General features: G+C 53.4%; 1 protein-coding gene across 4 annotated transcripts in view; it reads left to right on the top strand.

Annotated features, from left to right (window-relative positions):
- Positions 1-363: 363 nt before the first annotated feature.
- Positions 364-14,719, top strand: part of LAMA5 (laminin subunit alpha 5) — a 90,848-nt gene continuing 76,492 nt past the window's right edge. For all 4 annotated transcript variants that reach the window (XM_040575607.1, XM_040575606.1, XM_040575605.1 and 1 more), the window contains exons 1-2: positions 364-689; positions 6,681-6,833. In XM_040575607.1, coding sequence (XP_040431541.1) covers positions 387-689; positions 6,681-6,833 — 456 coding nt within the window. In that variant the 5' untranslated portion in view covers positions 364-386. The remainder of the gene's footprint in view (positions 690-6,680; positions 6,834-14,719) is intronic.

Here is a 14,719-nt window from a genome sequence, read left to right as displayed (position 1 = left end):
TGGAGATAAACCAACCTATCTGCTAACGGAGTTTATTAACGCCCTAAAAACACCGGCGAGCGAGACCACGGCAGCGCAGCGCCGCAGATACAATGCCCACATTGTTCCCCGCGAACATCCCATCCCTTTCATTCCTTAAAAAAAAAAAAAAAAAAAAAAAAAACGACAAAAAACACTTCACCCCATTTGGCCTCTCCACCCCTAAAGCTTCTAAAGGGCGCGGGGGGGGGTTCCCAGGGCGAGGCCGGCTCCGGGGGGCGAAGGGGGGGGGGTCCGGAGGCGGCGCCTGCCGGGGCTGAAGTAGTGCGGGCGCGGCGCGGCGGGGCGCAGTGCCGGGGCCGGGGCTCGGGGGAGGCCGCCGCCCGCCCCCGCTGCCTCCGGGGAAGATGGCGAGGGAGGCCGAGCGGGGCGGCGAGAGGCCGGGGGGGTCGCTGAGGGGGTTACTGGGGCTGCTGGTGCTGGTGGTGGTGCCCTCCGCCGCCAGCCCCGCGGCGTCCTTCCCCGGCGACGTGAACGGGCACAGCCTGCACCCGCCCTACTTCAACCTGGCCGAGGGCACCCGCATCTCCGCCACCGCCACCTGCGGGGAGGAGGCGGCGGGAGCCGGCAGCCGCCGAGCCGTGGAGGATCTGTACTGCAAGCTGGTCGGGGGGCCGCTGGCCGGGGGGGACCCCAACCAGACCATCCAGGTAGGGCGGCGGGGGGAAGGCTCCGACGCGGGTGGGGTGGCGGAGCTGCACCCCGGGACCCCCCCCTCCTGGGGAGGGTGGGGGGGGTCTAGAGGAGTCCGAGCCCCCCCCGCTTTGTGCTCCCCTGGCCCTCGCTGCCTTGTCCCAGCCCTGCCACCCTGCTGCGGGTGCCGGAGGAGGGGGAGAGGTTGGGTGGGGGGCGCGGAACCCCCACTGGTGGTTTCCCATGTGGCTGGAGTTGATGCAGAGCCGGTGTTCCCCGGCTTGTTGGGGGGGGGGGGGGGCTTGGGCACCCCAGGAGGGGGTGAGGGGCAGGTTGGGGTGCCAGCCCCAGTTGGTTGGGGTGCCAACCTGGCCCCAGTGCTGCAGCCGGGGTCTGTGGGAAGCCCCCCGGAGCAGCCAGGGCACGCAGCACACGTGCTCTGCTCTCCCGGGCTCCCCAGAAGTCGCGCACGTGAAGCGCGGTTTGCTGGGTTCCCATGGCTTTATTTTTACAGGGGTTGGTTCTTTATGGCCGGACGGTCCAGGGTGAGCCAGCCCCTGAAGTCCCCTGCCAGCCGGAGAATGGCTATGACATGCATGATAATATTTAGCTTCGGGGGGCTTAACTCTGAAATTCCCTCTGTGTTCGGTGGGGCATTAGGATGAGCAGAGGGGAGAGTTAAGAGGGAGCATTTTACGAGCGAGCGTCAGGTGACTTAGCTCAGGGGTCCCATTTTAAGCAGCCCGGAGGGAGCTCGCAGCCAGGAATGTAGATGGTAAAAACTGCTGTGCAGTTTAACGGCCCCGGCCCTCTTAAAAAGAAGGAAGAAGAATTGTAAACAGGCTTGTAAAACACTAGGTTTAGCTGCAGGAACGCCGGACCTGCTGCCCCCCTCGGGGCAGCCTGAGCAGGGAAAAGCAACTCTGCCTCGAAATGCTCTTGCAGCACGAAGCCCTCGGCAGAGCCAGCAGCTGCTGCCCACCAGCGTGTGCTGCTTGTTGCTTGTGGGGTTCCCGGTGCCAGGTCACCTGTTGCAGCGGAGCAGTGGGATTGTCTGGTTTGAATGCAACAGGGATGAAGAGCAGGGGAGAAGCGTCAGCTTCTGGGACGGAGCCTTTCTTGGCCTTTTGTCGGGGTTGGCTTTATTGTAAGATGAGCTTCTGAAGCATTTTTCTCATTCTAGCCGCGTTCTCCTGAGTCAGTGCTGTATGAGGAATTTTCTGGCTTTTGTGTTTACGACGTGGAATTTTGCCCGTTTGTCATAGAAATTGTTGAGGATGTTACTGGAGGGCAAAAAGCTGATAGAGTTTCCTCTGAGTGTTGCCACTTTTTAAAGGGATCTGTTCCACATTGCTGCACTGTAAAACAATGCAACTCGAGCAAGCTTTGCTTTAAGTAGCAGTACTGGGGGAGAGCCCTGGGAGCTCTCTGAAGTCATTGTGCCTACAGTGATGCACGTTAGTTTTCACGTAGAAAAACGTAAGGAAAAGTAAAGAATTAACTGCTACTATGTGCAGTTACAAATGTGAATAACCTGCCAAGCAGAAGTAGGAGGATAAAGCTACTTAGAAAAGCTGGCAGGTGTGGGTCTGCGTTTATCGCTCTCCTGTCCACCTGTGTGCTGGCCCCACGGCTAGCCTAGCACCACGCGCTGTGCTATGGGTGTTCTCAAAAATAAACCACGCGGGCTGTGCCAGCCTCGGGGCAGCTGTAACTCATCCTCCAAGTTCAGCCCTTTCCTGGTACCGCAGGGCGTGCAAAACCTCCCGGCCTCCCCCAGCTGCTCCTTGTATGGGGCTCCTTGGCTGCAGATTTTACTGCAACCCCCTCCTGTCCCCTGCACAGCTCTGGTACGGGATCCTTTGATCTGAGCACCGCTTCCAAGGCCAGCGGTGCGGTCTTTGGTTGGTCCGAAAGCTTTAGAAAAATCCTTTTGTAGCGGCTCCTTCCCGTGACCACAGGCAGCACCTAAAAGGGAGGGGAGGAAGCAGGAGGCTCGGAGCAGAGGTCAGAGTTCCCAATTCATCCCCTTTAGGGGTTTTGGCACCGCCTGGTGAGTAAAGCAAAGAGGGGGGTGGGAGGGAAGTGTTCAATTTAGGCAGACTGCAGTGACAATAATGAACTCCACACGCATGTCCTCGGTATTTGCGTGTCCCACCGGAGTGCCTTCCCTTACCCATTCACCTGCTCTGTGCTGTGGCTGTGGTGTAAAGGGGCTTTTCACTGGGAATTCTGAAAGAATGCCTCTTGGGACCCTCCAAGGGATTTCCACCTGCTGTGGCGGTGAAGGGAAGTTTGCTTGATGGAAGACCTAGGGAAAGCATTAACACAGCCATCCAGTCAACGAGTTCAGTCACTTCTGTTTTCTGGCTGTTTTCATTTGATATCGTAGTAGACTTTTAGGAAAGGGAATTCGTGCACTTTAAAACATGATGTTGTTAAAATGGCGATAATCATTGAGCTTTCTAAGATAATGCTGCCCTAAAGACACTTGCAGTGTTTTTGGCACGGCTTGTGGGAAGGCTCTAAACCTTTTCAAGGAGTTTCCTTTGCTTTATTGAGGGCTCTTTGGCAGAAGACAGCATTTCTGACCGCGGGAGGCTTTTCAGCCTGTAAGGATGTGAGGCGAGGCGATGCTGAGGTGCGCTGAAAGGGACTCCCATGAAGGTTTGCTTCCCTCCTTCCCCTCGCTAATCAGCGGGGGCAGGCCCACCCTAACGAGAAGTGCCTCTGAGCCGTCTGTTGAAGCCGAGACAAAAGGGAGATTACAGGTTTATTTTTCTGGTCGGGCTTTACTGAAGATGCCTGTAAGCTATCTGTCTCCCCAGGCAGGGGCAGAGGCACAGCAGGGTGCTCAGGTTCCCCATCCCACCCAGCTGCCCCGGGGGCTATTCCGGAGCCGTGCCAAAGCCAGCAGGGGCTGCAAGGCAGGGCTGCAGATGATTGCTTGATTTCAGGAGATTAGTAGTACAACAATAAGGGAAGTTACTGGCGTTAATTGAGGCAATTACCTTAGAATTTAAAAACGTGCAACAAACCGTACTGATTTCGTATCACCACCTCTCTCGCTTTCATTTGAAACCTGCCCTCACCTAAGCCCTGGTGCCACAAAGCGCTCGTTCGCATGTTGCGTCGCACCTGAGCAGCGTTGTTGCTTATGGGAGGTCTTGTCCAGGTGTAACAGAGGAGGTCTGAATCTGTTTGATACTTGAATGGTGTGGCATTCTCTCTTGCTGTCCTGTGCTCATCAAGGACCAGGGTTTCTTCGTCCTGTGCCGTGTCACAGTGCACGGCGGGGAGAGCCGGCCCAGCGCGGGGCCTCCGTGGGTTGGTTGGGTGGCTGCAGCGGGCCGGCTGGTGCTGTACGCCTCTCTCCTGTGGTTACATGTGTGAAGGTGCTGAGCTTTGGGGGCTTAACTGCAGCCGAAACTGAGTAATTCTTAGGGCAAGCTGCTGTAGCCTGCAGAAGACACCTGGTGAGCAGCTGGTCGGTCTGGGAGGACAGCCGCTAACGGCTCGTGGAACACCTCCTCGCCTTGTCTGCAATACTACTTCTTGCTCCCCGTTTCCAGCCCCGCTTACCTCACCCCAAACTGCCCGGGCTGGGTCACGCTCCCTGCGGTTTTCCGATAAATTAGATGAGGAGAGCAGAGGTTGGGTCATGGCAAGGCCAGATAAACCAGGACAAAGCCATCTGCTTTCCCCGAGGCGAGCCGTGCCAGCAGGGTGCCGGGCTAGGCTTTATGCTTGGGGGGAACTTCAGAGCTCCTATTGATGTGAGCAGGAGCAGGCCTTGCAGGTCTCTGGAAGCTGCTCACCGTTCAGATCTCCTCCTTATCTCCCTCCCTTGCAGTTTGCTCTGATAGCAGCAGTTTTGTGTTCTCGAAGCTGCCTTGCATCTTCCCTGCATTGCTGAAGTTCTTTCTGTGGCGTGCCCTGGCGATATCCAGGCCTCTCCTGCGCTGGTAACCTGCTCTCTCCCCTTACCCAGTGGCTCACAACTGCTTTTTAATTAAAATCCTCTTCTGATGTCAGAGCTTCCCTTTTCCCATAGAGACCTGGCACGCTGCACAGGAGCACGAGTCGCTTTAAAGCACAAATAACTGGAAACGATTCTCGCCAGATCTCGGTGCAGCTCTAATGAAACAACTAACGAGCAACTGGTGCATGGGGGGGGCCGTGATACTTTTAACAGCAAGCTTAGCTCAGCTGTTGACGTGTTACCAGCCCACTGGCAGCTAACACATGCAGGCTGCTCAGCGGTGCCGAGGGATAACATCAGCATTACAAATGTATAGCAGCTGAGCCTAATTTTTAGTCCCCTCTTATTAGGCTTGAATTGGCTGTCACCCATCAATGCGAACATTTGGTTCAAAACGGTTTTTGCATCCGTAGCAAGAATTTGAAGTATGAAAGCACTTTGTTTTCTGTTGTTTATCCCCGTTTTGTAACCTTTCCTCGCTTCTCCCCCCCGTCTCGGTGGTGTGCATCGTGCAGAAGTTTCCACACAACCTGTTGCACCGGTTCCCCTTGAGGTTTGTGCTCAGGAGTGGGTCAGTTTTATCTGGTCTGCTCGCCCTCCTCGCTCGGTGCGCGTTCCAGCGGGACGTGTCCTGACCTCTCCGTACGGCAGGAGCTCCCTGCCTGGCATCAGGGTGGTTTCAGCTGCCCTGTTCTTTGTCCTGGTGCTTACCCATCTGCTGTTTTCACCTTCCTAGAGGGGTTAATTAAAAGGTGTGCTTGTCTGGCACAGTTTGCATTGCATAATTGCCTGCAAATAACATGGCTGTGGGGAAGAATGCGGGGAATTCTGTTTCCTTTGCATCGCAATTCTCCCAAAGTTTGGGGCATCTGGAAAACCTCTGGGGTGGCTGTGCCTTGCCTCAGCCCTCCTAGGGGTGCACATGGAGTAAGCAGGAAGGAGACTGCCTGTCTTGAAATCGTGTACCTGGTGTAATATTAAAGCTGGCTGCAGCTGGGACAGGCAAGGGCAGCTTGTTTGCCTGGGAATAACTGCACCTTTTAAAGGCAAATTGCCTGCAACAGAGTTCCCTTTCAGGCTCTGTAGCAGCAAGTCAAGTGACAGAACAGAGGCTCCACAAAACAAGTTCCTTGCTAATTTCAGGGCTGCGTGCAGGTTTCCTTGGGAGTGGGTCAGATTCATTTGTGCCTTAAATAGGAAAGAAAGAGTTGCCCTTAACAGCTCAGGTCTTTGTCTGATCCTGCTCAGGAGGTGCTGTTAAAGTTGCAGAGCTGTTTTTTCTGGCAGCGTGTCCAGGGAGCTGACAGAGACACTTGCACCACAAAAGCGAGACAGAAAAGACTTCATGAGAGTGATTGCAATGAGGTCCATGGCCAAGTGACAGCAGGGGCTGTCCCTTTCGGGCCTTGCATGGAAGCATCACCGGCAAAAGGGACTTGGCTGCTACACCACTAAGCTTGAAAACGTAGCTGAAAGGACTATGCTTGTGAAATGAATGGGTTGACAAGAAACAGATTGCAGAGTTGGACAGAAGAACTGGCAGCCTGGGTCCGTAGGGATGACTGAATGGTCCAGGTCAGGATCTCTGGGTATTGACAGGGCTGTGAGTGGCAGCCTCGGCAGAGGAGCCGTGGGCTGGTGGCCCTGGAGCTCGGGCTGCCGCTGGGTGCAGGGGGCTCAACCTCCCTCTGCCTGCTCTGCAGCTGGCAACCGCTTCCTTGTGTTGGGTCCCTCTGCCAATGCACGGTGAAATCTACCTGAATATGCACAGTGAAAAATACCTGAAATATGGAAGGGGTACTTCTTAGAGCAGTCCAGAATTTACATTGGGTCGAAGTGGGTTTTTACAGCTTTTTCTTGTTCCTTTTTCAGTCCCTGCTCTAAATGGGTGCAGAAAAAAAAGTTTATGTATTGATTCACACCATCAGGCTTGCATTCTTTATTTTCCGAAGTGTTCTGGTACCTGCCTGCTTTGAGTCGTGTTTTCCTGGCTACAGTTAAATGCTGTCTTTGTGCTTTCCAACAGGGCCAGTACTGCGACATCTGCTCCTCAGCGAACAGCAACAAGGCGCACCCCATAACGAACGCCATCGATGGGACAGAGCGCTGGTGGCAGAGCCCCCCGCTCTCCCGGGGGCTGGAGTTCAACCAGGTCAACGTCACTCTGGACCTTGGACAGGTAACTCAAGTCCTGCTTGGTTATGTTGGAGGCTGTGCTGGCGAGGACCTGTCCTTCTGGGCTTCTAAAGTCCTTTAGTGGCCTTTGCTGGGAGGGTGAGATGAGACCTCCTCATTTAATGACATTTTCTGTTAAAACTTGGAAGGGAAAAACTTCATCTGTCTGTTCGTAGTATTAACTGCCATCTGTGCTATTTGCTGTTACTGTTTAGCTCTTTCCTAAAAGTTAGGTCATGAAAATCTCCCATGCCACACAGGTGCCGTTCCCGTAAAGGGGGGGGGTACCTGGCTCCTGAAGGGGTGCGATAACACAAAAATACAGCCCTGAGGAATTTAAGGTTGTGCTGTAAAACTTTAACTGGTGTATTTAAAGCTCTTGAAGACAGTTAGCCCATGCTGAAGTTCTTCCTGTAAAAGACAAAGAATGACAATGGATTCTCGGTCTCTAATGTTGGCAAGTCAAAGGGAATTAACATTGTAATGGCCATGACTGCCAGCCCACACCGCCTCCTCTGCTGCTCCTATTCAGCCTCAGACCCATTCCTCTGGCAGCAGGCTGTTCTCTCAGACCTTCCTCGGCTTAGGGAAAGCAGCAGGAAGGATGTCCCATCTGAAGCTGCAGGAAGAGGAAAGTGGTGTAAACCAGAGGCCTGAGGGGCTGCAGGACGTGGGTCTGCTTACTGATACGAGACCATTGCTCTGGCTGATGGACGGGGAACTGCTGCGTCCTCGGTGCAGGAGGGGTGTGGGACACCCCTTCCTTTGTGGTGCTGTGCTGCCTTGCCTCTGCCCCCAGCACCTCTGTTTGGGGGATGATATGGGGGGAGGCAGACTCAAAGTCCACAGGGTTGTCTCTGATCTGCTCCCTGCTCTGCCACAGCACCTGCTCCGAGCCTCTCAGCACCCTCCTGGATCTGTTCTCTCCCATGCGTGGCAGCCACCCAGAGCTGTGCTATACGCAGCACCACCAAAATGTCCCCGACTGCCCGGGGCACAGCGTGCGTCGCACAGTGCTGTGTGGGCAAAGCCTTCTCGGGCTGCACACAGTGTGCTGATCCCGTTAGCCAACGTAGGTGGCATCTGCTGTCTCTCAGAAACCTCCCTGCTGGCAGGGCTGTGCTGGCGGGAGGATTGCTTGCAGCCTCCCATGTGGCTTTCTGGTTGCTCGCTGCTCTCAGGAAAGAGATTCTCAAAGACCAACTTTCCTGGAGAGCTTCTCCTCCTCCTTGTCACTCACTTCAATTTTCTGCCTTCAGGCCACAGCTAATCCAGCCATGCCAGCCACTTGAAAGCTGCTGATTTTGGCTCATGTGTGGGTTTGCAGCCTTTAGAGCTGCGCTGGTGGGAGTCAGAGCCTGGAATAATTTGGGGGGGGGGGGGGGGGGGGTGCACTTCTGCTGAAACCGAGCTGCTGTAAGCTTACCTTGTCTCCCAAGCCCCCTGTATTTGCTCACTGTACCCTGAGGGGCAGGATTGCACCATTGCTCCTACAGGGTTGGTAGCACGACTTGCATGGTGCTGGTCGCAGTTTGTCTCAGCTGGTGGGGAGTTCCTCTGGGCTTACAGATTGCTCAGCATCCCTCCTGCTTCTGTAAAGTAAGTGCTTGCCCAGCTTGTTGGAACAGGAGCACAAACTGAAGTATCAGCCCATTTGCAGTGGCTTCCTCTTAATACGTGCCCTTATTGTATGTAATTGCTTTAATAATCGGTTATGCTCCTGGTGAGAGTCAGTTCTTTGCTTTTCCCTCCTTTGTTTTGGTGGGTCAGGCAATAGAAACAAGACGAAACATTACAAAATTGCTAATTTCCTCCTTTTGAAGTTGAGGCTGGTTGAAAGGGAGGAGGATAAAGAGGATTTTTTGGGACCCAGTAGGGTCTGCAGGGTGAGTGCTGGAGCGGACTGGTGGACCTGGCAGCCAGGCTCTGCAAATTCCTTGGATACCTGTGAAAGATGCAAGTAACACCCTCAGAGGCATGTCTGAGTGCAGGGCTCTTTTTTTTGGCTGCCTAGCAAGGCCTCTCCTTGCTCCACGTGACCCTCTAGGGAGCTCTCGGATCGATTAAGATTTAATTTAAGGGACTGATGGCCACGGACAGCTGTTGTCCCTCTGGGGAATTGCTGGTGCCCAGCGTGCTGATGGCAGAGTCCTTCAGCAGGGGCTGGCACAGGAGGCTGTGGTGGCAACCTCATCCCATCGCTGTGGTGCTTCGCTGCTGTCGTTGTCCCTCCTGAGCCGTAACTGCTTAATTACCAGCTGGAATTGAGTTTCTCCAGCAGTTGGCAAAGCTGTGGCAGTTGGGAGAGGGGCAGTTAATGAAGAAGCCTGTTGGTCTTTGCTCTTGCTGCCCAGGAGTTTGCTCTCCTCACAGGGATGTTAAAATCCTATGGGAAGGAGAGAGGGAGGGATATAATTCACAGCCAGCAGATAAGATTTTCTTTTGAAAACAACCAAAAAACAGCAAAAACCACTCAGGCTGGCCTCCCAGCTGGCGGGAGTATATTAAATACTTGCATCATGTCATCTTAGTGCCAGCAGTGGCCTAATCTTAACAGCTTCATTGGCAAGGGAGGTCAGAGCTCCTGCCCCGGCACGGGAAGAGAATGTGGCTGCTGATCTGCTGGGGGCTGGATCTGAGCTGCTCCTGCTGCCGCGTCTGTGCCTGTCTCCCTGGGAAGGGGAGCTTTGTGTTTAAAGAGTTGGTAGGGTGAAAAGCTGGGAGAGGAGTAAAAGTCACCGAGGGTTCCCTTGTAAGACCTGAATTTGGGAGCCAGAAATAAGGCAAGCAGCTCCAAGGAGGGAAGTTGAATGGATTTTAGGAGCTGTTGGGGCGGGGAGCATGAATAGGCTTTTTTTTTTTTCCTTGCTTTTAATCCTGACTTTATGCTTAAAAGTTTATTATGCTTAGGATGAGTGATTGGGTGACTGCATGGCTTTGCCTGCTGTGTCCTACAGCTCTGTGGCACCACGATGGAGCACGGGGCTGGTTTCAGGGGGTGGAAGGACCGCGGGGTGCCGCGCTCCGGGGGAACACCATTGTGCATTGTGCTGTGCTCACCGAGCAGAGGGACAAGAGGCCGTGACTCACCGTCACTGGAAACTGTCCCCTGTGATCTCGCTGTGATTAAGCGCCACAGTGGGTGGAGGGGAGGAAAGGGTGTGATGGACTTTTTTTTTTAACTTTTTTTTCCCCAAGTAGGTCATTTGAGTCAGAGCTGACAAAACTCAGGAGGTTTAAAGAACCATGAATGGCTGGCTCCCTGCCAGGGCCTGACATCTTCCTTGCGTGAAGGTGAACCCAGGCCAGCCCTTCCCGGAGATGTTTGTGGATAGCTGGTGCTTTATGATAAACTCTGGGGAGAGGAATGCTTGCTGTCATGCGAGAGCGAGAGCTTCGTGCCAGCGCTTGCCCGGGGTTAATTGCTGCGGTGGGAAGGTGGCTGGGCAGCGGCCCCGGCTCCCTCCAGCCCCGGGACACTGGAGAACAGCAGAGTTCTGATTTACACCCCTAAAGGTATTTAATTCGCATTTCAGCAGGAACAGGCTTTACGGCTGAAAGCCCCCACCGAAGGGGTGAGCCAGGTCTTGCAGCTCAGCGGCTGCACGGCCTCCCCTCCGCCCTGGTCACCAGCACGAAACACCCGCGTCCCCTCACCTCTGTCACCGAGCAGAGAGATCTGGGCTGTTAACCGCTTAAAATCTAGTTCCCTTTAGAGTATTTGAAAACAAACAAGAAGTTGCAGTCGTTGGTAACTTACGAAGATAGACGGGAAATGAGGAGGACTGAGGTGAGCTCCTGGGCCAGCGTGATGGTGCCTTCTGCAGCCTAAGGGCCGTGTCTAGGCGAGGGCACAGGCTGAGGGCTTACTGGGTGCCTTGAGAAGTCTCCTTTTTGAGTTTCGTATTACAGTGGGATCTGCCAAAGCTAGCATTTTTTCTGGCCGCTGTCGGGCTGGTTACCTTACGCGTGCCAGGCTCCTTGAGCTCCGAAGCGAAGGTGTTGCTGGGCGCTTCAGCCCTCGGCCAGCGGGCTGCTATTCTGTCAGCGTGAAAAGTGCCTCAAAAGGAGGTGTGTGTTTTTTCCCTGTGGTGGATTTCCAGGGCATAAGCCTACTTCCTCTCCCTCTTGCACTGCGAACTTGGCCCCTGGGGACCTGCTCTGCGCAGAAGTTAGCCGTGCAGGATGCTTTCGGGTTCTGGGTATGAGGCCTGGCTTGCAGGAGCAAGTCAGTCCCTCTCGTGTGAGCTGTTTTCTTGGTAATGAATATGAAGTTCTGGGCTGGGTTCAGTGGGTGGAAATGTTGCCTGGCCTAATGCTAAAGGAGCGCTGTTGGACATAGTACAGCAGGGCATGGTACCTCGTGCCTCACAGCGCTCTGAAATCTTCTTACGCTTGTTTCTAGCCTCCTGTTTGTTTTCACTGAGTTGAAATAGTAATGGGAGCTGCTGGCGGAGATGTTCAGGAAGCCTCTTTGAAAGGCAGCTGGAAGGAAAGCCTTGCAGGCCGATGGGCTGAGTTTACCTCCCTGCTCCCAGCAAAAGCCTTCAGCACACATGAATCTGATGTTTATTCCCTGTCTTAGTTAATTAAAATACCCTTCTTAATGAGAAAACTTATGAAATCCCAGGAAGAGAGCTCATGGTTACTGTGGAATGGAGCTGTTCTAGTGGCTGCTTACCCCAGGACTGGGGTGGGATAGGGGTTATGGTCATCTGAGAAGAATTTTCAACTAAAAACTTCTCACCTTCTTCCTTTTGCACCCCTGTTTCAGTTGCTGTGAGATCTCGTACTTGCCCCTGGATGATATCACTGCTGCCAACGTTTTCCCCCAAGGCATCCTGTTCATTCTCACTGTACGCAGAGGGAGACTTGCGATGGGTCTCTCTTCCTTCACTTCCCTGTGGTGGAGATGTCTTCTGCATCCTTCTTGTACACACGTTTATAGCAAATGCACAGCTTCCATTTGCCTCGGGGCCACACGGTGCTTTAGCTGCCTGGCACACGTTTCTCATAGAGCGTTCCAAAAACATGTGAAGATTTCAGGACTTCTGTACAAAGTCTCCAGTTGTTTTTTTTTTTTGTGTTTTTCAAAATCTTTTCCTGTAAGGACTTCTAGTTCTTCATTATGCTGGGGTGCCACTGTGGGAAAGGAGTAGGAGGCACGGTGACATTTATTGGGAGATTTTGCACCTTAAGTAAAGGACTGGGGCGTAAAATCTCTAACAAAGACGTTCTTTCTCCAAATTTTTTTCTGGCTCTTGGAGCAAAAGCAGTATTAAAAATAAAGCATGTTAAGCAGGCTGAGCAGAAATCCTTTTTGCTTTCACCAGCTGAGGCGACAGTCTCCTCTCCTATGTAGAATCCTCTACAATTACCTAAAATCCTCCAAAAGCAGATCAAGATCTCTGTTCACTTACAGGCTTCAAAATTCTAGTTCCCCGGTGTGAAATGGCTTGTGGTGCCCCTTTTGCTTATGGATCCTAGTCAGTGCTGCTGTGTTTTAATGTGATCGTCTAGTGGAAGCAGGGTGCCTGTTTGTGATGCTTCCCTGGGAAAAGCTGGAAAGGTGCGAGTGTGAGAGCACGCGGTGCTGAGAGCTGGCGCTGAGCCCAGCTGTGTGGATCTTCTCTCCCAATATATTTTCCCCTTTATTGTTTGAAATAGCTTTGCTTGTGAAATCTGTTCTGTTTCTTTCAAACTTGCAATTCCCCTGACCCAGACCAGGAGCTTTTTTTTTTTTTTCCTCCTGATGAGGGGGGAATTTTCTTTCTTTTTTTATTTTTTTTGCCTTTGCTTGGCCCTTCTTGACCTCTTTGTGCTTTCTGCCGGCTCCCACAGGATTCCTGGCTCTAGCGGCTGCACAGGAGCCGCTCAGGTGAGCGGGAAGGGAACGCTCAGTTGTTAATCAAGTGGGGATCTGTCCACTTCAGCAGTGAGAGCAAACCCATCCCCTCCCTTCCAAGCAGCCATGCCAAGTCAGATACCAAGTTCCTTGGTATCCAGAGCAGCCAAGGCTGATCCTTTTTTCTATTTTTCTACTTTGTTACTGCTAGTGCTGGTTGCTGTAAGAGAGAAGACACGCAGAACATCACTTGAGGTAAATCATGGGTGACATGTGAATTTTAATTCTACATTGTTTACTTATGTCATGAACCAGTACTGCCTACAATCAGTTTTCCAGGTCTGCAGTGAGTAGGTGGCATTGCACTTGCAGCATTTGATTCCCCAAAGACCTGCCATGCCTGACAGACATGCCAGGCTATGAGCACTGAGAATTGAAGACTCCTGGTGGAGGAGGCGGCCCTGAGCAGATCACTCATCATTGTGGCACCTTTTGTGATTTCCATGGAGGTTATTTCTGACTGTCCCTTGCATCTTGCACAAATGACCCTTGTGCTTCGACTGCTTAATCTCCCCAGAGGCTCTGCTTGCTCTGCCTGGACCTGAACCAGCTAAGGAGAATTCAGGTGTTAAAATTCAGCCTCAGCCTTTCCCCTAGGACAGCTCTGGGTAACAACTGATGAAAAGATAATTGCTCCGCTTCTAAAAAACGCATGCAAGATTTCCAGGGTAATTTCTCCCTGGGTATCACTGCTTATTTTTAATTTCGGCGCGATGAGAAACGAGGAGGCTGACGGTGAGGTTTCCTGCAGCAGAGCTCTCCCTCCCTGCCAGGCTGCCGGGTCCTGCTCCGCTCCCTGGGATTCTTCAAAGATTAGGAGAAAGCCTCGAGGCGAGCGCGAGCCGGGGAGAGGTCAGGCAAGCTGGGAGCTGGCGTATGGGAGGCTTTGGTTTGTAATGAATAGCTGGAAGGCAAGCCTTGTAATTTCTTGCTGTTCTCCTGGAAAGTGTCTGCTTGGCTGGGCTGGTAAACAAGAGTGTGCCTTGAATCGGGTGTGAATGTGTGCAGATACACGTGCTGCGGGGGTCGGCTTCGTCTGACCCCTTTGTGGCTGCTCCAGGCAAGTTAAAACAGACCAGACCCAACTAGTCGGGCCTCTGCTTTACTGGAGAGTTGTGTTTTCCTGCTGCAGACAGATGTGGCAGGCAGCGTTTGTAAAGGTCGGCGTACCCAGGGGAAGCAGAGAGGGTCACAACCCTGACACGGAGCGTGCCGGTGTCTGTGACCCAGAAATGGGCTGGGAAACGCGTTCTTCCCGAGGCATTGCACAGTGGGTTCAGTTCTCGATGCTTGTCCAGATCACGATGAGAAGCCTCTCAAGTGGGCAATTCCTGCTTCCCAAGGCGGGTTTCTGGAGCCATTCCTGCCTGCCGCAGCCCTGTCCTGGCTTAGATCCACAGGGCTGGCAAGGAAAATGCTAAAATGCACCTCTCATCATCTGCCTAGTCAGCTGCTCTGCTCTTTCAAGCCTGTTTTGCCTGCCTCACCCCCCCGCCTTTCTTTCTCTGCTTTACCACGCCTGGCTCAGCCCTGCTTTCATCTCTGCCTCATCCTTTTATTACAGTCGTAAACGTGGGCCTCTGGGCTGTGCCCAGCCTTGATCCTCAGCCCTTTCCTGTTTTCTGGACTCCGTGCTCCTCAAATTCCAGACCTCCTGTGTGGGGTGCCAAGCAGTGCAGTCAACGGTGCGTTGCCTCCTGCCTGACAGAACAAAAAGGAGGACGGTGGGAAGGCACGAGGTGGGAGGCACGCGCCTGGCGTGATGGCACAGAAGAGCCTTTCAAATGGCTTAGGAGCAGCCTGAGAACCTGCGGCAGCTAACAAGGGACATGTGGCCTGTTCACACAGACCTGGGACACGGTTTCCGCTTCCAGAGGTGTGCTGAGGAGCTGGTCAAAGAGAAGAGGGTGGGACAGGGATTGGTGACGGGGGAGATGCAGGGAGGAGGACGAGGCTTGAAGGTGGCCCGTGGATGGCTGCAGGAG

Source organism: Cygnus olor, chromosome 16 (assembly GCF_009769625.2).
Source record: "Cygnus olor isolate bCygOlo1 chromosome 16, bCygOlo1.pri.v2, whole genome shotgun sequence".
NCBI lineage: Eukaryota > Metazoa > Chordata > Aves > Anseriformes > Anatidae > Cygnus > Cygnus olor.
Note: the sequence above shows the minus strand (reverse complement) of the source record. Positions and strands in the feature narration are given on the sequence as shown.